The sequence below is a fragment of the Hydra vulgaris genome, chromosome 12 (assembly GCF_038396675.1).
Source record: "Hydra vulgaris chromosome 12, alternate assembly HydraT2T_AEP".
NCBI lineage: Eukaryota > Metazoa > Cnidaria > Hydrozoa > Anthoathecata > Hydridae > Hydra > Hydra vulgaris.
This window is the reverse complement of record NC_088931.1, coordinates 6,159,062-6,186,919: the sequence shown is the minus strand read 5'-3', so window position 1 is coordinate 6,186,919 and position 27,858 is coordinate 6,159,062. Positions and strand designations below refer to the sequence as shown.

Here is a 27,858-nt window from a genome sequence, read left to right as displayed (position 1 = left end):
TGTGTTCACAGCAGTGCTATGCTTCGTTTAATTCTTGCGTTTGTTCTTAAAAATTAAATAATTCAAAACTTTATGCAATGTAGTTCAAATTTGAATATATTTCGAACCAAATGGTTGTTTAATTAAAGTAGTTTTTATAAATGTTGAGGTATAGTTATGTATAAAATATTCTACTGTTAGATGATGTTAAAACGATGTTACCCAGTCCTACCAAATCCCATTTATTCCCTCAGAAGTTATGTAGTCACAAAAAAGTCTAAACTACTCAATTAAAATTTTGTTTTATACAACAGTTTAACTATAAAGATGCGGGTAGTACCAATATTATTGTTTAAACACAAAAAAGTGCATAGTTATTTTCTAATAAGAAATCATATTCATAGCCCGGTAATTATTTAATCTAAACCTGCGAAAAATATCCGGATTTAAAATCGGAAAGTTATTGTGTCGTTTCGTATCATTAAAAATGGCGCATTGGTTAGCTACATTGGTCGTAATTGCTGTTATCTTTACAACAAATAATTTTGTAAAATGTACAAAACAAAAAAAATCAAGAGAGGTTTTTTGTTTATTTTTTAAAATTTTCAAATTGCAATCGATTGTGCTTTTAATACAGTGCCTGTATTGATTGCACTGTATTTAAGCGCTATCTGTGAGTACATTAAAGTTATTATTCATACTTTTCATTCTTATCAAGTTTGCTAGCTAGAGGAGAAAATAAATCAATTTGCTAGCTAGAGGAGAATCAAGTAAATCAAAGTTTCAACTCTTTTTCAATAAAGCTAGAAAATGTCCTAGTAGTATAAATTACATTTTTCTTGATGGTGTCCATGTTAATCTAGAACAAGACTGGTTCATTTTCAGTGTGAAACATTTACACCTCAGGCGTTTAAAATGTTACTTAACTCATTATGTATGAATTCTTTTATAAAAGTATATTTAAAAAAATAAAAAAATTATACTTCTTTATAACAATAGTAGTTTTTTAGTATCATACTTCTGGTTTTTAATTAAGTATTGTAGAATAACACCTATTTTTGTGCCGGTATTTGTCTATTTTTTTTTAAAGAAAAAAGAAAAGAAATAACAACAACAAACGATTGTATTTAACACAAAATCCTCTTTATTTTCATCCGCTTAAAAATAATATATTTATAATGGCCTGAATCTATTTTAGCTTACTCACAACATGTTTTTCTTAAGTTCTTAAATCCAATAGGCAATAAAAGTTTCAATACTTTAAATTGCTCTGATAATGTGTTCATGTATTGCTTAAGAAAATTTCTGAAGGTTATAGTCATTTAATAAATATCAATACGGGTTTTTATTTGCAATGTTTGCAAATAAAAACCTGTATTGACATTTTTATAAAAATATCTTTAAAAAAATTGAAAAAATATCTAATGAAAAATATTCATCTTATAAGCAATATATATTTTTAGAGTGTAAATATTCAACTGGAACAAAAGGTTCAAAACTTAGTAGACTTGAACAGCAGACGACCTGTTATTCGTATGAATGGTGACAAATACAGGCAGTATGTTAAAACTAGTCCGAAAAACTACTCAATAATACTCATGCTTACAGCATTATCTCCACAAAGACAATGCGCAATATGCAAGTAAGTTTAATTTATTTGTTTGCATTTCGTATTGCATCTCTTGCATAATTGCCATACAATAATTCTATGTTTAATATAATATTACTTCCTGCATTGATAATGTTATTTAGTTTAACCCTGCACTTTCCTACAGAAAAAAGTATAACCTTATGTTTACTTTATGACATTAGGCAAACATTAAAATATTGCTTCCCAGTTTGGTCACCATATCGAATTTAACTAATGAAAGCAGTTAAGAATGTGCATAAGTGTTTCACAAAAAAAATGTTGCACCTAAACAATTTAACCTACTACATCCATATTTGATTACTTGATATGGAGTTGCTTGAGACAAGGTGTTTAAAACATGACTTGTTGACTTGCTTCAAAATTCTGCATAATTTGGTATTTACTGATATATCTGGGATCTTTAATTGATAGCAACTGAGATTTTTAATTGATAACAATAGCAACATATAAGATGCTCAAACAACAATGTTGACTAGATATTTACAATTATAATTTCTCTTACCAAGTTGTTAACATTTAAAATCAGTTTCTATTTGTTGTTGTTAATTTTAATTATATCAACATGTTTAAAAGTAAAAACTCATACATTTTTAAAAAGTTATGTTTGCATTAACTGCATATTTTATTGTTATTTTGTATATAAATTTTTTATTTTTACTGTGTTGCTGTTGCAGGGTGTTACATAATTTATGCTGTTAGTGTCCAACAATTTTGACCTGCTTTTCTTTTACAACATGCAGACTTTGGCAGAAAAAACAAAAAAAAAACAATACAACTGAATAACAAAAGCATTGAACAACACAACCGAATAAAGTTTATTTAAGAGGAAAGAAGCAAATAGAAAAAAAAATATTGAGCAACACAACTGCATAGGGTTTACTCGACAGTAAAGAAACAAATAGAAAAAAAAAATGTTGAGCAATACGACTGAATAAATCTTACTCCAGAGTAAAGAAACAAATCTTAACAAAAATATTGATATAATACAACAGAATTCAAGTTCACTCAAGAGTAAAGAAACAAATTGAAGCAAAAATATTAAACAAATCTTAACAAAAACAAAGTGACATATTCAAATGGCTCTGAGCAAATAAAAAAGAGTAGTTTCCAGCCAACACGGATAGCTAGGTCCCATATGGGTCCTTGATGGGCTGATACATGGGAGCCATATAGAATAACTATGTGGAGCCCATGTTAAATTGGCCGCAGGCTCCAACTGGGTCCCATGTGGGCTAACCACAGTTCGGCGAAAATTGTTATTCCTACTCTTTCATTTAATTTTTTTTAGAAGATACTTCAATAATACTTAATTTACGTTTTTCTGTTGCTAAGGTTACTTCATTATAACTAAACATTACTTAGCATGTTGGCGCGTAGACTAAGTAGTTAAATTTTAAGTCTATACATGACGTTAGTCAAGCAAATTGCGTATAAATCTAGATTTAAAAAAAGTTCAAGCCACTTTTGGTGAGACAGTTTGTTTGGTTTGGGAAAAAAAGCAAAGCTTTTGCACATCATCGGGAAACATAAAAAATGTACATGTTGTAAGTGACTGTATTGTGATGTGATGTTGTAATGTAATGATGTGATGTGATGATGTGATGTGATGTTGTGATGTGTAATGATGTGATGTGATGTTGTGATGTGATGTTGTGATGTGTAATGGTGTGATGTTGTGATGTGTAATGATGTGATGTGATGTGGTGATGCGATGTGATGTGATGTTGTAATGTAATGATGTTGTAATGTAATGATGTTGTAATGTTGTGATGTGATGTTGTATTGTGATGTGATGTAGTGATGTTGTAAGTGACTGTATTGAGAATAAAATGAATTATTCAGCAATTGCCTGAAGCCCTCACTCGGTTGGTACGGTTACCATTGCAGTCTTGACTTCTCAAAAGCCACTTTCTTAAGACAAAAACATACAAAATTATTACTGTTTGTTGCATTTAGAACAGTTATATTAATTAATTCACTTTAAGTGATGACAAAATGATAATCCCCTAAACTCCAGATTTAAATTTTGTGGATAAATCTTTCCATATCAGGACTGAAGATAACTTTTAAAACAGGAAAATTTTCAGCTTATTACAGATGGATACAAAGAAATTTTACAATATAGTTCTGCAAATTTGTTAGTATAGTTTTTAAGGGGAAGAGTTCTTTTATGAAAGCACTCTATTTAATTCACACCCTAATAAACGTAGGATTTTCACAACAAAGAAATATACAAGAAACTTATCACTAATTACCTACTGCCTTCTCAAAGTCTTTTTTATTGACCTCAGCTGTTTTTTAGTTTCCTTTAATTGCCTCTGAAATGCAAAATGTAATAAAACTATTAACAACATTAATAGTGCATGTAATTGATTTAGCATCCTTAAAAGTGTTTTTTTTTTAACTCTGGAAAGTAACGAAGAAAATAAGGAACTCACATAGAAAGATACCATGGTTATTACTCTAAAACTATTTAATTTATAATATTGATTGAAAATTCGAAATGAGTGAATCATTGGAATGTTAATTAGATAAGATTGCACTTACTGTACACAGTATCAAAAAGTCGGGTGAACTCAAACCCTCTCTTGCCACCACGACCAAAAATGTTAAATTTCATGGCTAAGTTGTTGCTCATCACAAAAGCCATCATCCGCTTTGTTGCTTCTTCAAGAGTATTGCCCCCAATATCAGCAATAAAATTCACCTAAAAATAAATTTAAAATTTTCTATGAAAGTAGAATCATAGTCCTGCTATCATTTTTTTAAATTAATTAAATCAAGTTCTCAGACAGAACACTTTGATTTATATTTCTCATTGTATATACTGTATCATTATATACATCTTATCATTTATACTTGCCCTCAGAGGTTTACATGAGCACAGTATATATGATGGGACAACACGTAGGGGTTTCTTAGGGGCTTTGTAGCATGTACAATAAACATAAACTAAAAATGAGTAAGAGATCTGTTTTATTTCAGGAAATTCACAAATGGTGGGTGGATAACTTATTTAGACAGAATTCTAGTAGAGTTTCGTACTACTTACCACGCTATTCAAGAAATTGATGTCATCAAGTTTTCCTTCCATTAATGCAAAATCTTCTTCTGTTAGCAAAGGAAAAATGGCTCCTTCTGGAAGTATTGCAACATTTTGAACTGGTTGTTGACTTCTAATCATGGTTATTTGTACACGCTGAGTTTCTTTAACTTCTTCTAGCTGTCTTAAGACTCTCCCCAAAAGGTTTTCAATTCTATTGAGCTGACCTGAAATATATTTCTTTAAAATTAAAACCTTTTTCAACAATAAATAGTATTCTATAATGTATCACAGATTACGAGGTAAAAGACACATTTAAAAAAACATAATTTCGATATGCAGTACTCTTTTGTTTAACTTAGGCCTGAAAAAGGATCAGAAAAAGACATATACTTAAATAATTGCTGTTGCCTCAAACAACTTAAAAAGTCATCTTAAAAATAACAAAAATACTTTTCTAGTAAGAAAAGTATGTGAGAACCATGAAGGATTCATCAAGCAATAACAAATAAATACTTTTTTAGCCAGTTTACCATAATTGCAACACCATAAATAAAACTAGGGTATGCAAGAAAAATTTTAAAAAAATTTACCTTCTCTCTTTTTAAAGCTCTGTATCTGTCGTCTGGATGTCAGAGGTAGTTTCTGCCTTTTGGAGTCTCTAACGTGCCCTTTAATAATTTGCTAAATGAAAATATATATTTATTTTTATGTAAACTTTTTAATCTTAATTTATATTTTAATTTTAAAATGAAAACAAAGCTAATTTTGATAAGCTTATAAGTATGTTAAAGAGAAAAAAAAGAAGAAAAAAAAAATGAATAAACAAATCTTAACATACTTGCTTTTCCCCAAGCACCTGATGCTAAATTTGCTGCAAGATTCTGTTGGTGCTACCTCTTTAAGACCAAGTTGCTTGATATTTGTGCCAGCAGGTGGCCAGAAGCAGACATCCTCCTCCTTTGAGGCAAACCATTTTGTAGGTATGATGGCAATAGTAAATGTCGCTACAAACTCAACAATGGCAAAGAGAACCATATTTTGCTAGATATAAAACAATAAAAGATATTTACATGAATATATCTATGAAAACATAATAATATCATAACAAGGGGTTTTGTGAAATTAACAAAATTACAGAACAGGTAGACCAAAGCATAACTATAAGCAAGAACTATACTTTGGAGTCTATGGTCAGGCAAAATAAAAAAATTACAATCATTGATGCTGGCTCAATATACAAGTAAAATTTAAAGATACTTTCCATAGTCGTTATGTACCAGTGGCATAGCAACATAATGTTGATCAATAAGGATTAGCATATGTTTTCTAGTCAATAAATTGACTGAAGCCACATGTAATTGGTCCTCAAGGTCTCCTACTACATAAATTCCAAGTAAAGCTGAATCCAGTAGGTAATCAAAAAAAGATGCCATACTATGATATTTCTGATAGAGCTTCGTTTCAAGGATTAACAAAGGACCAGAACTTCGTTTCAAGGATTAACAAAGATATTCTTTACTGCAATGATAGTACCACTTATTTCAAAACAACTATCTTGTTTAGATAGTTGTTAGTTGAATATTGTTAAACCAAAAAATGACCACTATACTTCTTAAACCGATAACAATTATGGTAAGTGCCAGGTATTGGTCCATCAAAATGAGATTTCTTACAAGATAATTTTCTTATGCCTATTTTTCTCTCCTCAGCCTGTTGTTCAACAGCTTGCTGCTTTTCTGCACAGCAACCAACTATCTGGGCAACAGGGTTTTGAGGTCGTCTTACTAATTTTTTTAAATAAGCATTGTAATTCTCAAAAGGAAAACATGAGATGTTGTTTAAGGACCCATACTTTCGAACATCTTGTACAATATGTGTCAGACTATGTGCATTATAAACTAAATTTCGGATCTATTCTGCTAACCGCTCTCAAACATTACAATCTGGTTCTTGCTCAACTTCTTCGTGTTCTTCAAATTCATTTGATAAATCATTATCATCAAAGTATATATCATAGTGTTTTACACAAAGATCAATATCTTCAACTTCCATCAAACTTCCTACCAAATAGTCTTCATCAGCAACATTTCCTTCCAAATCAATTCCATTCTGATATTCAAAACCATCAACAGCTTTTATCTCTAAAGTTAAATCGCCCTCAGCTAGAGCAACATCAAAAGATTTCTCAGCTGCAATGCGAAAATGCTCATCTACCCTAGAACGGATGTGACGTCATTGACGCTCGCTATACACTTTATTAGACATCTCTACAGTAATTTATTTCAAATCAAATACAAGAAATTAAGACAAATTTAGGAAAAAATTCACTATAGAAGTTACTTGCCTAATTACGGCTCAATAAAAAATATTTCATGGCCAATCATATTATAGATAGGCCGGCCGCTTTGCAGTGGCCGGTTTGATGCGCGTCCCACATAAGACCCATGTTGAATCTATATTGCTAACCCTGGCCCAGATCAGCCCACGTAGCCCAGGTAAAAATTAGATGGGGCCCATGTTGGCTTGTTGGCTGGGTTAACCTGTGAAAAACTATTGTTTTAACTTTACAAGTATCCAATTTTTTAGATTTACAAGTACCCAACTCATTTATTCAAGGTTTAATTACAAAATTCTTTTAAAATGATTTGTTGCTCTACTATTTGTTATTGTGTGATTGTCAAAATTTTCAAATTCACAATTTGACATTTTTATTCACAAAGAAGAAGAAAAATTAATGAACTTTTATAATAATATATAGAATTACAATCAATTATTTTTATAAAATGGCAATATATTGTATAACATTTTTATATTATTATTTATTTATTTAATCGATTACTAAATTATTCAATAAATATAAAAAAACTTTTTCAAGATGTCTAGCTACATTTTTGTTTTAAGTATGTTCCAATATAGATTATCGATAAATATAATTTATATGTATTTTTATTAAATGATAAATTTTATTTTTTACATCATTTTTTAGAGAGGTAAATAGTGAATATCAGATTCTTGCAAGCTCTTGGCGGTATTCAAATGGTTTTACTAGTAACAAATTATTTTTTGCTATGGTTGACTTTGATGAGGGCTCTGATGTTTTCCAAGCAGTAAGTCAATGTTTCAATTTGATTTGTACTGAAGTTTTTGTAAGTTTGGAATTTAAAATGTTTTGTTTATTTTACAGCTAAAATTGAACTCAGCTCCTGTAATAATGCATTTTCCTGCAAGAGGACCTCAAAAAAAAGTTGATACATATGATATGGGCAGGTTGATGTTATTATTTTTTTAATGTATTTTAAATATATATATCAACCCTTGAAATTAGGAAAATCAGGTCGCATCAGGTCGCCAAAAATTGTTTGGTACAAAGGTCTTACTATAAAACATAGAAATAAGGTCGGCAAATTTTTACCGACCTCAAGCACATTCAGGTTGTGTATGTATGTATATATATATAGATCTATAGTTTGTTGTCTTTGGGAAGAGTGGAAGGAAAAAAGTGATTCTTACGCCAACACACACGTCTCTTTTAATTATTTTTGACTTTCGTCCAACATTTGCATGTTGGACGAAAGTAAAAACCATTAATTTAATTACAAATAAATCGTTTTTTAAAAAACCATAAAAACGCACATTTAATTGACCAGAATGTTTTAAAAACATTCTGAATGTTTTTAACAATATAAACAATGTTTTTATTTTTATTTTTTTTAATAAAATGTTTTTATTTTTAATTTTTTTAATAAAATGTTTTTATTTTTATTTTTTTTTACTGTAAATCATGCGCGGAGTGTTGCTACATCGACTATCTTATAGCCTGACTCGCAAGGGAGTGCTGCTACATCGACTGACAAAAAGCCTGACTCGCAAGGGAGTGCTGCTACATCGACTGACAAATAGCCTGACTTGCAAGGGAGTGCTGCTACATCGACTGACAAATAGCCTGACCTGCAAGGGAGTGCTGCTACATCGACTGAGGGTTTGGTTGGGGCAGGCAGTCTATCAATTAATAAAAAAAAATAATTCCGGTCTTGCATTTTAATTTTTACTTTTTGTCAACAAAATATGTATATATATATATATATATATATATATATATATATATATATATACATATATATATATATATATATATATATATATATATATATATATATATATATATATATATATTTATATATATATATAAATATATATACATATATATATATATATATTTTTATATATATATATATATATATATATATATATAGAACCCTTAGATGTTGACCGAAATTTTTTTCCATATTTTGGTGAAAAAAATTAAAAATTAAAATTCAAGACTGGAATTTTTTTTTTTTAATAATGATAGACTGCCTGCCCCAACCAAACCCTCAGTCGATGTAGCAGCACTCCCTTGCAGGTCAGGCTATTTGTCAGTCGATGTAGCAGCACTCCCTTGCAAGTCAGGCTATTTGTCAGTCGATGTAGCAGCACTCCCTTGCGAGTCAGGCTATTTGTCAGTCGGTGTAGCAGCACTCCCTTGCGAGTCAGGCTATAAGATAGTCAATGTAGCAACACTCCGCGCATGATTTACAGTAAAAAAAATAAAAATAAAAACATTTTATTAAAAAAATTAAAAATAAAAACATTGTTTATATTGTTAAAAACATTCAAAATGTTTTAAAAACATTTAGAATGTTTTTAAAAACATTCTGGTCAATTAAATTTGCGTTTTTGTGGTTTTTTTATATAACAATTAATTTGTAATTAAATTAATGGTTTTGACTTTCGTCCAACACGAAAATGTTGGACGAAAATCAAAAGTAATTAAAAGTGACGTATGTGTTGGCGTAAGAATCATTTTTTCCTTCCGCTCTTCCCAAAGCCAACAAACTATAGATCTATATATATATATATATACATATATATATATATATATATATATATATATATATATATATATATATATATATATATATATATATATATATATATATATATATATATATATATATATATATATATATATATATACATATATATATATACAGCCCTTAACAAGGGAGCAATGAGTTTATAAAATATTTTCTTTACTGTTTTTATCTGAATTCATATTCATTGACAAATTTCAAGTTTCATGCAATAATCTCTTAGTGTTCAGTTTTTATGACCCTGCAATGTTTACAGCCCCCTCAAATTGAGGGGTTTAAAACTTTATATGGTGATAGTTTTTAAAAAATAAGAGATTATTGCATGAAATTTGAAATTTGTTGATGATTATAAATTTAGATAAAAATAGTAAAGAAAATATTTTATAAACTTGTTGCTCCTATGATAAGGGCTGGGTGGGCCCAAAAATTAAGGGTCTTTTGTTCCCAAGCTCCAATCACCCCAATTCTTTGCAAAATATTCTTTTTTGATATAAGCATAAACATACAAAAGTTTGAAGTTTGCACAATGCCTGTTAGTGTCAAAACTCAAACATCTAAAAATCCAGTGTACACCACTGATGTATGTATGTATGTATGTATGTATGTATGTATGTATGTATGTATGTATATATATATATATTATATATATATACATATATTTATATATATATATACATATTTTTGTATATATATATATATGCATATATATATATATATATATATATATATATATATATATATATATATATGTATGTATATACACACACACACTACCGTCCATAAGTTTGGACGCACCTTACAAAAATAAACAAAACGCATTTTAACTCATAAATAAAATTAATTAATAGTGTCTACATTGGTCTCATAAAGTACTGTGAGATCATAGTTTAGAGAGATATATTTAAAAGAAAAATATTCTTACATTATTAAATTTGTTATTATTTACAAAATAAAATAAACAGGAAACATTTTTTTAAGCGATATCCACTTGTACCGTAAAATAAATAAATTTTTAAATAAGATTACTTTTTATTTTGTCTCTTCTCATTATTAGGTAAACTTTTAAGCTGAGTGTGTTATAAGATTTTTTTTTCTGTTTTAAAAAGTTAATAAATCTATAGTTTTTGAAAGTTAATGATTTGATTGATTTTGAACTATCAATTTTCGGTAAGAAAATATTTTATACTTTATTTCTCATTTTTTCAAATTAATTATTTTATTTTAGTATTCTTATAAGATTCCTTATTTAAAATGGCAAAAAGAGGGCAGATAAATTTTGAGAAATGTATAGAAATTTGGACCCTTCATAATTTAGGCTTTTCTAATCAAGAAATTGGTCGACGCCTCAGCATTTCAGAGAGTTGTGTCCATAAAAATTAAAAGAAAAGTAGAAACGGGGTCTTACTGCGATCGTAAAAGAGTAGGGAGACCTTGTTCTACTACAAAAAAAGAGGATAAGTACATAGTAATTAATTCTTTATGAAATCGTAGACGCACAGCGCCAGATTTAGCAGCTGATTTTAATGAACATCATACCACAAAAATAAGTACAACGACGGTAAAAAGGGGACTTCTTGAAGTAGGGCTTAGAGGTTGTATGGCTCTTAAAAAACCACGTCTTACAACCATCCACAAACAAAAAAGATTAGTCTGAGTCAAAGAACACAAGAATTGGACAGTAGAAGAGTGGAATAGAGTACTTTGGTGAGATGAATCAAAGTTTGAGATTTTTAGGACTAAACGCCAGTCATTTGTTCGTCATTGGGTAGGAGAAAGAATGCTGGAGCAATGTACTATGCAAACAATTAAGCATGGAGGTTGGAATTTAATGGTTTGGGGTTGTTTTGGTGGTGGCCAAGTGGGATCAATCGTCAAAATTGACAGAAAAATGACAAAAGAAGTCTATTTAAAGATTTTGAAAGAACATGTTTTAGTCTGTGGAACCAATTTAATTGGCGAACGATTCATGATCCAACAAGATAACGATCCTAAACACACTGCTAAAGTGCTTAAGCAATATTTGAATGAAAAACAAGACGAATGATTGTTGAAGGTCATGACTTGGCCACCACAGAGTCCTGATTATAACCCAATTGAGTTATTGTAGGATCATTTAGATTGAGAAGTCCGAAAAACTCCACCAAGGGGTAAAAAAGATCTTTGGGAGGCAATTTAAAACATTTGAAAAAATATTGATGAGGAATATTTAAAAAAAATTGATTGGTCACATGCCACATATCTGCCAAGTGATAGTCAAAGCTAATGGTGGCCATTTTGACGAAAAGATGATTTAAAAACATTTTATTTTAGTTATAATTTTTAATACTATTTTTTTTTTTCTTTAAAACTAATAAAAGAACATAAAATTATTGATTTGTTTTATTAAAGTCACAAATCAAAATTATTCTGACACATTTTTCTCTTAATATCTGTAGTTGCGGTAGGTATGTCCAAACTAATAATCGGGAGTGTATATATACATATATTTACATATATATACATATGTATGTATGTGTATATATTTATATTAGGGTGGTCCTTATTTATAAGGATTTTTTTTTTCGAATTGTTTTGAAATTATTTGCCAGAATGTACCTTTATATAAGACATGAAAATATACCAAATTTCAGCTCAATCGGTTAATATTAACACATGCCGCATCGACGCTGAAGTTGTGAGATTCAATGTAAGGCAGTTACCTATAAGAACGACAATGTACGCTGGACTGTAAACATAAAATTACGTACTTTTTTTTTAAATTTTAGTATAAAAACATACTAATTAAAATGAAAACATAAAATAAAGATATAGTTTATCCTAATACTATATTTTTTATTTATTGAAATGATACATCCACTTCAGATACATATTTTGGATTAAAGTAAGCCTTCTTTTGTGGTAACTGGGAACTCTCTCAGGTACTCCTGAACAACCTGAATAAAATAAAAATCATATTGAATGTGTTTTCTAAACCTAGCCTGTAGAATGTGTTCAAGAAAAAAATAACAAAAAATTAAATTTGTTTATACATATCTGTATCAAAAATTATTTTTGATGCTCATTTTTCGTCATTTTTTCATTGTAATCCTCAATCAACTTCACTCCTCTTTCTGCAATATCATTTGTACATTTTAAGGTTGAAATGATATTTTTTCCTGTGCGATAATCCTCTCTGTTTTCCCAATTCAACGGATTGTCCTGAAGAAATTCAACACAAATACCGAATCGTTTAAATAACTGAAGTGAATTGGCGGACAATAATTCAGTTGGTAGATCTTTATGAACAAAATTTTGGACATCTCGGATTTGCAACGATAGTTTTTTCTCAATGACTTCTGTCTCTTCATATTCTTCTTCTTTTTCATTCATTGTCTCTATGTTTTTACTTGCACATTCCAAAATTTTTTGAGCCATTCTAATTTTTTCAACTCTCTCAATTCTATCGTTTTCTTTTAGTGCTTTGAATTGAGCAATTTCAGGGCCGGATACTACAATTGCTTTTGTCCTCATGAATACACCAGCCAAAACGACCTCAAATATATGGTGTCAGCATGGAAGCCATAAAATATCTCGCCCTAACCTTTGTTGAAGCAAAACTGCAGCTCCTTTTATACGTCCAGTGTTTGATGCTGTAGTATCAAAACAAAAGGCTTGAATTTTTTCGGTTAAATTCCATTCATCAGTGATATGGAACACAGCAGAGCAAACTTCCGATCCTCCTGACGCTGCAATTCCAGGTACTCCTAATAATTGTTCAAAATCTAAACCAACCGCGATCACAGGAAGCCGATCAATTTTCTCATTTTTTGTGATATTAGGCAATAATTTGGAATCCCAATGGGCTTCCATAAAATTTGCATCATTTCCTACCGATTTTATTGATGAATATTTTATTTTCCGCAAAATCTCTCTATTTCTTTTGATAGACGATCTATTGAGAACAAACTCGGTGATATCTATATTAAGAGCTTCTAGTGCGACAAAAATAATATGCATTGCATCCCTGTCACTCACTTTACATTTGTCCAAGGCAGCGGCCAGGCGAGGTGTCATTAACGTCTTTCGTCCTCTCTTGTTTGAAGATGGACCCTGTTCAGATTCCGATATTAAATGTGTCATCTTCACTGTTGTCTTGATTTATCACTTTTTTCTGTCAATCTTCGTTTTCATTATCTTCCATTTCAAAATATGCAATCGAACAACTAGAATTTTCCAACAAATCTTCTTTTCTTTTCAACTCTGCAGCTGTGCGTTCTTCTTTCCGCTTTTCCTTATGTAATAGTTTGATATCTACTCCCAACATACAACCTACTCTATCTCTCTCCCTTTGCTTAATTAAAAATTCTCTATCTTTGGCAATTTTAATCTCATTTAACGCATTTAAGGTGGCAATATCGAAAAGGTTGTCTAAATCTTCTTTAAAATCATTTTCTTTTTCTCTCTGCCATTCAGTATCTCTATTTTTAGATTTTTCTAAATTTCTGACATTATCGTTCAAAGATTTTAATTTCGAAATACAGTTTGAACAGTTTTGAACTGGGATTCTTGCTTTTTTATAAAAAACGACCACTTCATCAATAACTAAAGCACTGCTGTCATTAAGATTTAAATTTACCACTCTTACGTTATAAAAAAGTACACTCAAAACATCTCGTTTACATGGTAATTTACTACCACAGATTTGATTTTTCATCACTCCAACTAGATAAATATTTTTCCGAAAAGTGGACATTTTAGCACTTTTATCAATTACTTATATAGCACGTCTTTTCTTATGCACTTCATGTACGAAACTAAAACGAATGTAACATTGAACAAATAATATGTAAAAACAAAATTGACTTATAGAGACTTGTAGTTGCGCTTGTAGCGAATTCAGAATGCACTTGGTGGTTAGTTGCGCATAGCATCGTCATAGCATGTTAGACAGTCAGATGCATGAAACTTTAAGGCCAATGCGGGACATGTTAATATTATCGGATTGAGCTGAAATTTCGTATTTTTAATGTTTTGGTGTAACTGAACAAAATTACAAATAATTTTGAAAAAATATGAACTTTCGAAAATAAGGACCACCCAGAGGCTAAGCGGGATTCCCGCCTGGGCTTTTCACTTTTTCATCTAAATATGGGTCTTTTGGCAAATTTTAATTTTTTCTACATTTTAAAGAAATTCCAGAATCATTTAAAATATTTATGTTAGCACAAATTGAATTTTATTAATCACTTGATTTCAAACTTGATTTCAACTTTGAGCGCAATTATATTAGTATTTTGCATAATAATAATATTGCTCTGAAAACAAAGTAGATGTTTTAAAACGTATTATGATATTTTTTCCATGAGAAAAATAATGAACCCATAAACGATTTTTAATGATCGTAATGTTGACAAAATAAATTTGAGAAAGTCCGCAACAATAATAATAGCTATTATTATTGTTGGACTTAAATTAACTTAATTTAAAATTTAACCCCAAAACATTGTTCTTAAATGAATTAAATCGCAATACAATTACTATATAGTAATTGTATTGCATTTTAATTCATTTAAGAAAAATATTTTGGTGTTAAATTTTAAACTAAGTTTTATATAAACAAGGATCGAACTCATGTTTTGCATTTTTGGAACCTTTCGAAACTGATATAAACTTCTTTAATAATAAATAAAGTTTTTTATTTTTATACAGTTTATATTATTGTATGTAAATAAAGAAATCACTCCCTAATATCCTGTCCTCAGACAGATTTAAAAAAGGATGATGAACTGCTAAATGAAACTACATTATAAAAACTTTTATGTTTAAACTATGTCAATAACAACGGCACCATTTTTAGAGCGGCATTTTAGCTGTTGCAAGTTTATCCTAAAATGTTAAAAAAAGTTAAAACACCAAATTAAACAAAAGCATAAACTAAAAAGAACTTTCTCATAAAATAAAAAGAATTTATTAATTTTCAATATTATCAATATTTATTTTAGAAAAAAAATTATATATAATTTAAAAAAATTTATATTATTGTAAAATAAAATATCATTATATAGTAATAAAAAAAATCAAAATCTTTGATTTTTAATTTTGTGTTAGGCTGTGTTCTTTGAACAATAAAATACTAATCGTATTTGCTTACGAATTTTATTTTATTTTTTTTCGTATGGGTCTTTACATAAAGCATATATGGTAAAATCCTGCATATATAGGCCTTTTAATAAAAATCCCGCATGGGCTTTTTAGAACCACCACACCCCTGTATGTATATATATATATATATATATATATATATATATATATATATATATATATATATATATATATATACATATATATATATATATATATATATATATATATATATACATATATGTATACATATATGTGTATATATATATAAATATATATATATATATATATATATATATATATATATATATATATATATATATATTTATATATATATATATATATTAGAAAAATATATTTATAAATTAGTAAAAAACATTTATCTAACTTTTTCTTCAACTTTAAGTTTCACCATTACTGGATCATCAGGAAGAGTTACTAAATCTCAAAAAAAAAATTCAATTTATAGAAAAAAATATTTTACAGGAAGTTATAAATTATTATAACTAAAAATAAAAATATTTTTAACTACTATATTTTTTTGGTTAACGGGAAATTACAGAAAGTAATTATTAAATAAATTTCTTTAGAATGGGGATAATTTAATTTGGTTATTTGTTTTTGTAATTTTTTAAGAGGTATTTGTTTTCGTGCCTACATTTAGAAATTAATTTAGATTTTTTATTAATTTTTCTTGCTAACATAGCATACATTTTTTGGAAATGTTATTATAGGCAGGGGCAGATTTTAGAATAGACCATTGTAAATTAAAGTTTTAATTTTTTTCTTTTAAATCCCAAATATATTTTTACAGCATAGTCTCTTTTGAATATTTTTTGTGTTTAAACGATTGTTTGTGGTTGGCATAACGTTTTTTCTCGGTTCAGCCAAAATATTGTTTATCAGGGTTATTTTGTGAGGAAACAATGCACTTGTAAATTACATTTTTCGAAAGGCATTTTCCATTTAGAGGGCAATCTATTTTTGTTTACAATTACAATAATCAGTGTTTTTTTCTTTTATATGTTCATTTTTATTAATTAACGCGTAGTTGTGGCCTTTTATAATTCTTTCTAAATTTTTTGTACAACTATAACTTACTTTAATGGTATTTCTGTTAAAAATCTTATGTAATTTATTAGAGGAAGGAAAATGTTTGTCTACTAATTTTAGAAAAATTTTACCTATATTTGTTGAAACATTTTTACTGTAGGGGGGGGGGGTTGAACAGAAATTGTGTTTCTATTTCTATTACGCTTTTTTGCAACTTTCTTTTCAAATTTTAGCTCGAAATTTTGAAAGCCACTTTTTTTAAGGGCATCTTCATTAACGCTTTTAGAGGAGTTAAAAATATTTTCTTCTAGACTCCTCTAAACACATATATGTTTTAAACACATATAAAAATACTCTTTGCTTTATAACAAGGTCTGATATATATATATATATATATATATATATATATATATATATATATATATAAATACTCTTTGCTTTATAACAAGGTCTGATATATATATATATATATATATATATATATATATATATATATATATATATATATATATATATATATATATATATATATATATATATATATCAGACCTTGTTATAAAGCAAAGAGTATTTTTACATATGCAAAGAGCGATTTTACTCTATGCTATGCTTAATGGGTTACGCTAAAAAAATTTTGTTTGATAATATTTTTAAATGTTTTTAAGCAGTATTTTCATAAAGTTGTTAATTTTTTTTAAAACAGTATTCAATGAAGTAAGGGAGAGTTGCCTTAATTAGAGCAACGCCTTAATTGGAACACTTGCATTTATTTTTGGAAAAAAAAAGAATTATGGCTATATTTTTCATTTTTCTAGTAAACTGTCTTATTTTCTATGTTTTGACTATATCCAAAGTTTCCTTAATTGGAACTATAAAGTTTTCCTTACTTAATCAGTAATAAAGTTGAAGGGCTGTAAAAATAGTTCAGGCACAATTTAAAAATACTTAGTAGCAACCATAAACCTTAACATTAATACTTTATTTAGTGATTTTCAATCAATAAATTAGGAGAACAGTTGAAGCTTTTATACAATTTTTTGTTTGTGGAGTTTTAATTTTCCAGGGTAATATTAATCCTATTTTAAGTTTTGAATGAACTGTTTAAATTTTTACTGTAAAAATAAAAATCATTTTTAATCAATTTTTATGAACTTTACTGTTCTTTTTTTAAAGTGAATACGTTAAATACATTTGTTCAGGTATTAGAATTTTCTTATTTTTTAAAAACTTTACTTTTAACTTTCCTTGACTCCTAATTAAAAAAACGATAATAAACAATAAAAAAAACATGCATAAACATAAAAAAATAAAGAAGTGACAGTATAAAAGATGTTTTAGTACTTTGTATGAGCTTCTTAAACTTTTAGAACAGCCTCTATTCTTTGCAGTAGTGAGGTATCAAGAGACAGTATTCATTCGTTGTTATATGACAAAAATGCTTTCCTTAAATCTGACAGTTAGGTTTGATTACGCCAGTGAGCTCCGATCAGTCTTCTCTCTATTATTAGTATGGTCTTTAATCATCAAAATTTTAACATTTTATCTTCAGTGAATTAATTCTCTGAAAATCAATACAGATTTCTATCTTTTGGTTCTATGACTGGCTTGCTAACTGCTGTAACTGACATTCTATTGTGCATTAGATGAAGCCGAGGGCAAGGGCTTAGGCTCCTGACTTATTAAAAACTTTGAATAAAGTTTAGCATACTAATCTTCTCCATAATCTTGCTTCATATGGTTTATCTTTTAAGATTATTCATATATTGTTATTATCTCCATCAACCAAAACTCATCTTGTTTGACTTGTCATTTAGCAAAGTCACATCCTTTTACTGTATCTCTCCTTTCATTTTTAAGACATGGTTAAAAAAAAAATTTTTTGGAGCCATGTCTTGACAATTTTGCCTGATGGTTGTGTATGAAAATATCAAACTTTCTAATTCAATCCAATTATACATATTGTTCTTCAAAATTTCCAAATAATTTGCAAATTGACCTTTGTTGTAAATGATATAAACCAATTGCAATTTATATCAAGTGATTTTTTTATTTATAATAATTATCAAAAATTTTCTAGCCAACCAAACTTTTTTTTCTTTGTTTTGTTATTACAGACAAGGATTTGCTGCAGAACAATTAGCAAAATGGGTGTTAGACAGAACAGATGTATCAGTATGTATTTTTGTTTTAAAAATTGTTTTTTAATGTTTACATTTCAACAGTTTTTAAAAGTAATTTTTTTTTAAAAAAAAGATTCATATAATGCGACCACCAAACTATGTAATGGCAATGACAATTGGTGTATTGTTAGCATTGATTGGTGCACTTTTGTATGTAAAGAGAAAAAGTTTAGAGGTGTTCTACAACAGAGATTATTGGGCAATATTTGCTTTGGTTAGTTTTAATTTTATTTTTTTGTTTTAATTTTATTACTGTAATCTTCTGTTTAAGCAATATATATTTTTAATTGATAGGTATGCATAGTTGTATATAGTATACTTATATATTATTGAACAGAGCTAAATGAATTTGGTATTTTGTTATTGATAGCTAGTTTTTTAAAGGGTGATAATTTTTATATATTGGTAAAAATTGATAGCTCAAGTTTAATTTTATTGAATTTCAAAGTATTTTAGTAGATTATTATTCAATTTTTAACAAAATAAAATAAATTTGTGCAAATATTTTAGTTTAACATATAAGTGATGATTTGATATCTGTTCACTTTAGTCTGCAAATAATTTTGAATGACATTTTTCAACTTCAAAAATAATAAAGTAAAAAAATTTAAGATTATATAATTGTTCTTAAAATTGAACTTTGTGATCTTCCTTAGATATTCCAAATCTTTCCCTACAACTTATGTCTTAATACAAATAGTGTTAAGTTAAAATACTTAGTTAAAATAGTGTGTTAGGGTTACATACAGATATTTAGGGGTGTTATGGTTAGGAAAAAGTGTGCTAAAGTGTTAAGGTTTAATGGGTAAATAACTTTAATCGAACTAAAGCATATCAATTTTCTTTTTTAACAAATTTCTCTTATCACTGTACTTTATAAAATTATTTTAAATCTGATGGAATCCTTTTCCTGTTTTAACTGTACTTTATAAAATTATTTTAAATTTGATGGAATCCTTTTCCTGTTTTCACTGTACTTTATAAAATTATTTTAAATCTGATGGAATCCTTTTCCTGTTTTCACTGTACTTTATAAAATTATTTTAAATCTGATGGAATCCTTTTCCTGTTTTCACTGTACTTTATAAAATTATTTTAAATCTGATGGATTTGATGATGGAATCCTTTTCCTTTTCCTTCAACTTTTATATTTTTATGTTTTTCTGTCCCTTATTATTGAAAGAAAAGAAATAGTATCCTCAACATCTTTTAAGTCTAAATAACATTTTAAAGTACTAACTGTTCAAAAAAAAATTGAATCAATGTCTCGCACAGGAAGCATTTTACATAAAAATTTGGGTCTACCAAACAAAGTAATAACCATAAAACTTGAAACAGTATTTGCAAGAACATTTGGATTATTAACTGCTTGTTTGAAATTTTTTTTTATTGCTTAAAAAAAAATGTTCTTCAACAACAATAGTGATAAAAAGTATTTCAAAAAATGTTCTTCAACAACAATTGTGATAAAAATTTCAAAAAATGTTCTTGGATAACAACAACTGATAAAAAGTAAGTTCAAAAATTGTTTTGGGGTAACAAGAAGTGGTAAAAAGTATTTCATACATTGATATTTAAAATAAGTATTTTGATTTCAGAAAATATTTCAAAAAACGATTTTTTTTTTTTCAAAGTTTTCTTCTGGAAATAAAAAGACTGTTAAATATATTTCTAAAGAGAAATGTTCTAAAAAAATACATTTAGTTGATCTAAGTTTTTTACGCCATACTATAGCTCAAAAAGTTTTTTTAAATATTGCGTTAAAATGATGCTATTTGAAATAGCATCATTTTAATGCAATATTTGCACTGCCTGACGCTCTTGCCCATTTCCAAATTACATGTTATTTTTTTATAAGCTTATGAAGTTTTTGAAACAGGCTCAAGTGTTTTCATACATATGCTTAAAAGATATTAGGAAAAACTCTAAATCTAAGCCTAAGTGTTTATAAGTGTTATGCTTATTTAAAAAAAAAATCTAAAGAGACAAGAGTATCAAGAATTTCTTTTTTAACAACATTAATAGCAAGTCTAATATTCCACTTCATGCTCTTATTACCACTCTCAAGAATAAAGCTGTACTATTTGCTAAGGTTTTTTTTCATTCTTCGACTCATTTCTTAAATCTAATGGCCACATTCTTCCTTTCATCTCAAAGAAACAGTTTAATCCATTGTTAAATCTCAAATTTACTCCTGCTTCAGTTGCTAAAGAGTTTTTAAGTTTTTACCCAGCCATTTTTTGCCATTAATGCAACAACTTTCTGATCATCAGAAATTTAACTATAAAACCTTTTTATAGTTAAATTTCATCTGAATATAAGCTATAAAAAATTTTTATAGTTAAAATCAGACCTTGGGTTGCTGGTCTTTTCCATAAGTTTTTTCCAAAGTTTTTTCCATAAGTTTTTAGGTAAATTATTTTTCCACACATCTGGAGAAAATATTTTTCCTTGCATGTATTTGTGAAAAATATTTTTTCACATGTATTTGTGAAAATATTTTTTCATGCATGTATCTGTGAAAATTGAATCTTTAATAGTTGTATTAAATTTCTTCATTTCTAGTAACTAGAGGTGTACTGCAAAAACTACAAGTTTGCTACAAAAACTTCAGGTAACCTGCAAGACAAAAATTGTTTTCCTGAAAATATTACTACTTAAGTAGCTTTATTTGCTCATGTTACATACTTCTTTATCATCAATATTTGATTGCTTATAACAGGCAGCTAATCTTGAACATAATTTTTTTGGGTTTGGATTAACTAGTGAATTTTAACTCAAATAAATCTCATCTTTTTTTATTTTTAATCAATCATTATTGCAAAATTCTTGATGTTTTGTTATGAATGACAACATGTCTTTTACTTTATTTATGATTTTTATTAGAGTTTGCAAGATAAATAAAAAAGTGCTTTTAAGTAAAGTTTTTATGGTTTTTTTTTTAATATTTGGTAATGCTAGTTTGCTATATATTAAGATTTTTAAATAATTGTTTTTATTATGATATCTGGTCATCCCTTTTTAGATAATTGTTTTTATAATGATATCTGGTCAAATGTGGAATCATATTCGAGGACCACCCTACGCGCATAGAAACCCACAGACTGGTGAAATTGTATGTTACTTTTTCAGTAACTCAAACAGGGTTTATTTTGTTAAGTATTTATAGTTTCATAAGAACCTTATCTAGTTAACCTTTCATAGTTTAAGGGTGCATAACTAGATGGCCAACTCAAATAAAATAGATGCTATTAAGCATAAGAATAGTTATATTTTATTTAAGTATTTGTTTTTCAACCTTAATGTTGTTTTTTTCTTCCTATTTTAGGCTTATATTCATGGTAGTAGTGACGGTCAGCTTATTGCTGAAACTTACATAGTGTTTGTTTTGTGTATCTTTTGCTTTCAAATTTTAAATGTGTTTATATATATATATATATATATATATATATATATATATATATATATATATATATATATATATATATATATATATATATATATATATATGTATATATGTACATATATACATACATGCATATATAGATATATACATACATGCATATATATATATATATATATATATATATACATACATACATGCATATATATATATATATATATATATACATACATGCATATATATATATATACATACATACATACATGCATATATATATATACATACATACATGCATATATATATATACTACTGTGATCAAAAAGTAAGGTGAATTTTTAATTTAAACTTCCGGCCTTATTCGAATCGTCCAATCTTTTTTATTTTTAAGTTGGTAGGAATGTCATTAACATTTGCGCCAAATTACATGTCAAACTCATAATTATTTTTTTTTTGTTTACGCTTGTTTCTGAAGTACCAAAAGTGCATTCGGCGATTTTCACGATGTCTAATTTTGTTGAGCAAAGAAGTGCTATTAAATCTTGTTTGCGGAATGATATTTCTGCTGCTGAAACGTATCGAATGTTGCAAAAGGCCTTCGGTGAAGAGACTATGTCTCAAAAAAATGTTTACAAGTGGTACAAAGACTTCAAAGAAGGCCGAGAACGTGTTGATGACTTGGAACGCTCCGGACGACCATCGAATTCGATTGATGATTGCCACATCAACAAAATCAAAGAATTGGTGCTTGCAAATCGTCGGTTAACCATTCGAGACCTTGTTGACATGGTTGGAATATCATTTGGGTCGGTGCAAGCGATTTTGAAGGATCATTTGGGCCTCAGAAGACTCAAATCACGTTTGGTGCCGAAATTTCTCAATTTCTTTGAAAAAAAGCGTCGCGTTAAAACGTGTGAAGCAATGCTTTCTGACTATCAAGACGTCTACAAACAAATGATTACTGGCGATGAGACTTGGGTCTACGCATACGACCCTGAAACAACCGACCAATCAAGTGAATACCGTGAAAAAGGCGAGCCGAGACGGAAGCAACCACGTCAAAGTCGCTCAAAAATCAAGGTCATGTTGACTGTTTTCTTTGATTATTGTGGTGTCGTGCACTACGAATTCCTTCCAACTGGCCAAACTGTCAACAAGGAATATTATTTAAGCGTTATGCGTGAAGCTATTCGCAAAACGAGACCGGAATTATGGGCCAATAACTCTTGGATTTTGCACCACGATAATGCGCCTTCGCACACAGCACTGGTTCTTCGTGAGTTTTTCGCCAAAAACTCTACCCATGTTGCTCCACAACCACCGTATTCGCCCGACTTAGCACCGTGTGACTTCTGGCTGTTCCCAAAGCTCAAGAGACCACTCCGGGGAAATCGTTTTGAGTCCATTGAAGAGATCCAACGTGAATCGGCACGCGCATTGAAGGCTATCCCTACCGAGGACTTTTCGGCATGCTTCGAAGACTGGAAAAAACGTTGGCAAAAGTGCATTGGGGCCGGGGGGGATTATTTTGAGGGGGACGATACAGATTTGGAAGAATAAATAAAGATTTTTCATTTTATAAAAAAATTCTCCTTACTTTTTGATCACAGTAGTATATATATACATACATACATGCATATATATATATATATATATATATATATATATATATATATATATATATATATATATATATATATATATATATATATATATATATATATATATATATATATATATATATATACATATTCACACACACAATTAATTTTAAATGTGTTCCACAAAAAAGAGAATACTCTTAAAATAAAAGAGCAATATTTAGTAGAAAATCATTTATCAAATTTTTTTTCATTTTACACAGTATTTCATCTATGAAGTCTCATCAGAAATAAATAATCAAATTATTAAACTTTAATTTACACCAAAAATGAATTGACAGGAAGTCATAAATATCTTAACTATTGTAATATTACATACATTTGTGGAATACATTGACACTATTATAGAAAGAATTCGTAAGAGTTGTTTACTTTTTTATAATATTATATAATATTAAAGGAGTTATAAAATTTATTATATAAATTTTAAAGGAATTTTATTATTGTTATTTTTCGTTCCTGCGTTTAGAAATAAATTCCTATTTTTTACTTAATAAACATTTTTGGTTCGCATGTGCAATTATTTCAAATTTTAGACATAATATGCATTTTTTTTGGAATATTATATGCAAGTGCTGTTTTAATGATGGACCAATTCAATATAAAGTTATCAATTTTTTTTATCCCTCAATTCTCATATGTATTTTGACAGCATGGTGTCTTCTATATACTTTTTATTTATAAAGGATTGCTTATGATTGACAAAACGTTTTTGTTCCCCTTAAAGTATTTGCTAAGACGCCCTCAAAAAAATTTCGTTTCTGATGAGCCTTTACTGATTCAACATTGTGTAAAATGAAAAAAATTTGATAAGTGTATTTCCACTAATATATATATATATATAGAGAGAGAGAGAGAGAATTTTTACAATTTGTGTACTATATACTGTTTGAAAACTTAACTGAGATTTTAGATGGTTGCATTAGCACTGGTTTTATATTACTCAATGATAATGCTATGTCGCAAAATGATCCCAAAAAACGAAAGATGTTTACTATAATAGGACTTGCTATCATCGTCTTGTTTTTCAGTTTAATTTTATCTGTGTTTCGAGGAAAATACCATGGCTACCCTTACAGGTAATTTTTGCTGCATTATTTATTATATGATTTATCATGGTTTTGTGTTTTTAATGTTTTTATTATGTTTTCTTAGCTTTTTAATTAAATGATGTTTGAGTGGATTATACAAATTGAAATGGTGGCCGAAAGTTGATATGAAATAGAACAGCGATGTTGACAAATATTGAAGCTAATAAATAATACTCTTTTATCCAATGCACCAAATACCACAAAAAAAATTTAATAAAATAAAATTTGGTTGTTTTTTCATTTCCAAAATTGTAGAATGTGTCGCGTTTGCCAAAATTGTAATAGTATTGCGTTTAGCTTTTTAATAATAAATGAGAAAATTATAAAAAATTTAACTATAATTTAATTTTTATGTAACTTTTGTTAATAAAGATTGTCCGAAATATTCGTTAATAAAAATAGACCCATGGGATTTTCGGCATATTTAGTAAACTGTTTGATCGATTTTGATGGTTTTTTAAAGCAAATTTAACAACTTTCAAATCATAAAACTGCTAAATAAGTGTTGTTATCGACATCGACTAAATCGACTTTAAGTCAAAATTAGTCGACTTTAAAAAATTGAATAGTCAATTTAATTGACTACGGACTTCTTATTAACCGATCAATCTAAAAGTCATCTATACAATCACATTGTAAATATGATTGCAATGACTTTTTGATATATAGCCACTGTGTTACAAAATGACTTTTAATTCGGACCTCTTTTTCCGTGAAAAACCTTTAGACGTATGATAGTACAAGTACGTAGGAGTACATTGAGTTGTTTTTGTTTTTTCATCATCGCCCGTGAAAGAAAAATTGATTTGAATTTTCGATTTAAATGCTCTGAACAAATGAGTTACATTTGAAACTTGTTTTAACATTTATTCTATAAATAAGCAGTGTACTTTGAAACAATAACAAACAAAAAAGCATTCCATTTCTTCAGAAAATTAAAGAAACTCAAATCCAAGCTTAACAGATTGAGCAACTTAAAAATAAGGATTACTCTTATTAATATTGTTCTTAAAAATTGATGTTGAAGGTTAATTTCTTACATACCTATGTTATAATGCAGTATTTTCTACAAAGAAGTTAAAAGGAATGCTTGCTCTTTTAATCAAACAGTTAAGAAGATTCTTAAGGTAGTCCGGATGATTACTGGGCCTTTTGAACCGTTGCCATTGATGGTTGAAGTCATGATAGAGTGATTCTGTTGCCTGCTCTTAAAAGATGCTCAGTAAGTGGTTGTGGCAATCAATACACTGTTACATGAAAAAAAGACAGCATGCGCTTTGGGAGTGACACTCGTGTTTGGAAGCTTGAGATAGGAATCGTTGAATTCTTCGATGAAGATGCTATAGTTGTATTGAGGAACGTTTCAAATGAAACGTTGAATGTGTTGAAGCAAGTCAACATTTCGTAAAAGCTTTCTGCACATATTGCCTGAAAATTGCCCTCAGTGAAAAGGTTGTTGTTGAAAGTTCATCATTTTTGGCCACTTTGGTGCCTTTTTCCACTGCAGACACAGACTCTTAAAGAGGTGGTTAACAACACCAAATAGCAAGTGAAGTTCCATGGGTGGAATGAATCCAAGATGAGTGTTCCTTTAAATAACTGATTTATGCACAACATTCTGTAAGCCCCAGGCTTTTTTTGTTTGCTTCAAACATTCATACTGATTATACAGGCTTCCAAGCAAGCACCTGCTACTTGGAAGCCTGTATAATCAGTTTGAATTAAGCCAATTGTTTGGAGCTCACCGCTCTGATGAAGATTCTTTGATTCAATGTCACACCAAATACAAGGGTGAAAACTTAAGTGAGACTGCAAACCACAAACAATTTTTGCAAACTTCATATCACACGACAACTTAAAAGGCAATCTCTCAAGGCTTAATTTGTCCATGATCTGCTTTACATTGTCATAATTTTCAGAGTGGTTTTCTGCGATTGCCGCCGGAAGTTGATGCTTCACTCCTGAGTCCTTGAAGAGAGGTTTCTTAGTAGGGGGAGAAGCATTTGGTTCAAAGTCAATAACATCTAGAGACATTTTCAGGAACCCCCCATCTTAATAAGTTCATTTGACAGAGATCTAAACTAAAGTGTTTTCTAGACCATCAACATCTTTGCTGTACACCAATTGACGTTTGAATGAGTCTGAAATTTCTGAGGTGGCAAGCAAGTCAGAAAGAAGCTTTCCAAGAGACTCAAATTTTTTCAAAGTTTTTTTGAACTACTTGCTGGGCAGCTACTTTGTTAAGTGCTTGAAGTTCCAGTCTGGTTTTGAACTTGTAGAAGTTGTTGACCAATCAAGGTGGATGTAGCTGCTGGAAAAAGTTCTGTTTGTTTTGATGGCCCTGGAAAAAAAGTTTACATCAACACAACACAGTTTCTCATATTATAAAGTTTTCTTGTTGTAATAAAAGAGTCACTAAAACAAAACCATATTGAGCATATATGACTAAAAAAAATATTTTTCACCTCGAGTAACTGGAAGATGCCTTCCTTTTCCTTGACTAAGACGCACTGTGCCATGGGGTGAAGGAACCTTGTTAGCAAAAATAGTTGCAGCCACTTTTTTTACTGTATTTGATGTCTTTTGCTGCAACTTTAAGCAAGTTCTGTCAAAGCATTCCTTTTGTTCAGTTATGTGGAATCCCTCTTCCAATCAGTGAAAAGCATATTGAATAACGTTTCCCAACAACTGGCTGTTCTTTTGGCTGACTGGTTGTGTTTGTTGTTTTAACGAGGGCTTTCATACTTGGCTTTTCCCACATAAA

At 28.7% G+C, this 27,858-nt stretch overlaps 1 protein-coding gene across 1 annotated transcript; it reads left to right on the top strand.

Annotated features, from left to right (window-relative positions):
• Window positions 1–398: 398 nt before the first annotated feature.
• LOC100211270 (tumor suppressor candidate 3) lies at window positions 399–25,424 on the top strand. Its single transcript, XM_065811344.1, has 10 exons — window positions 399–559; window positions 1,443–1,621; window positions 7,663–7,783; window positions 7,861–7,943; window positions 18,877–18,934; window positions 19,016–19,156; window positions 21,968–22,057; window positions 22,271–22,334; window positions 24,917–25,082; window positions 25,159–25,424. The coding sequence occupies exons 1-10, from the start codon at window positions 467–469 to the stop codon at window positions 25,172–25,174; spliced, it is 1,011 nt and encodes a 336-aa protein (XP_065667416.1). The 5' UTR covers window positions 399–466; the 3' UTR covers window positions 25,175–25,424.
• The last annotated feature ends 2,434 nt before the right edge of the window (window positions 25,425–27,858 follow it).

Bases quoted from the DNA above. Each gene is read 5' to 3' on its own strand.
- LOC100211270 (XM_065811344.1), top strand. From the start codon at position 467: ATGGCGCATTGGTTAGCTACATTGGTCGTAATTGCTGTTATCTTTACA. The intron at 560-1,442 runs GTTTTTTGTTTA...ATATATTTTTAG, and splicing joins AACAAAAAAAATCAAGAGAG to AGTGTAAATATTCAACTGGA. The intron at 18,935-19,015 runs GTATGTATTTTT...TTTAAAAAAAAG, and splicing joins TAGACAGAACAGATGTATCA to ATTCATATAATGCGACCACC.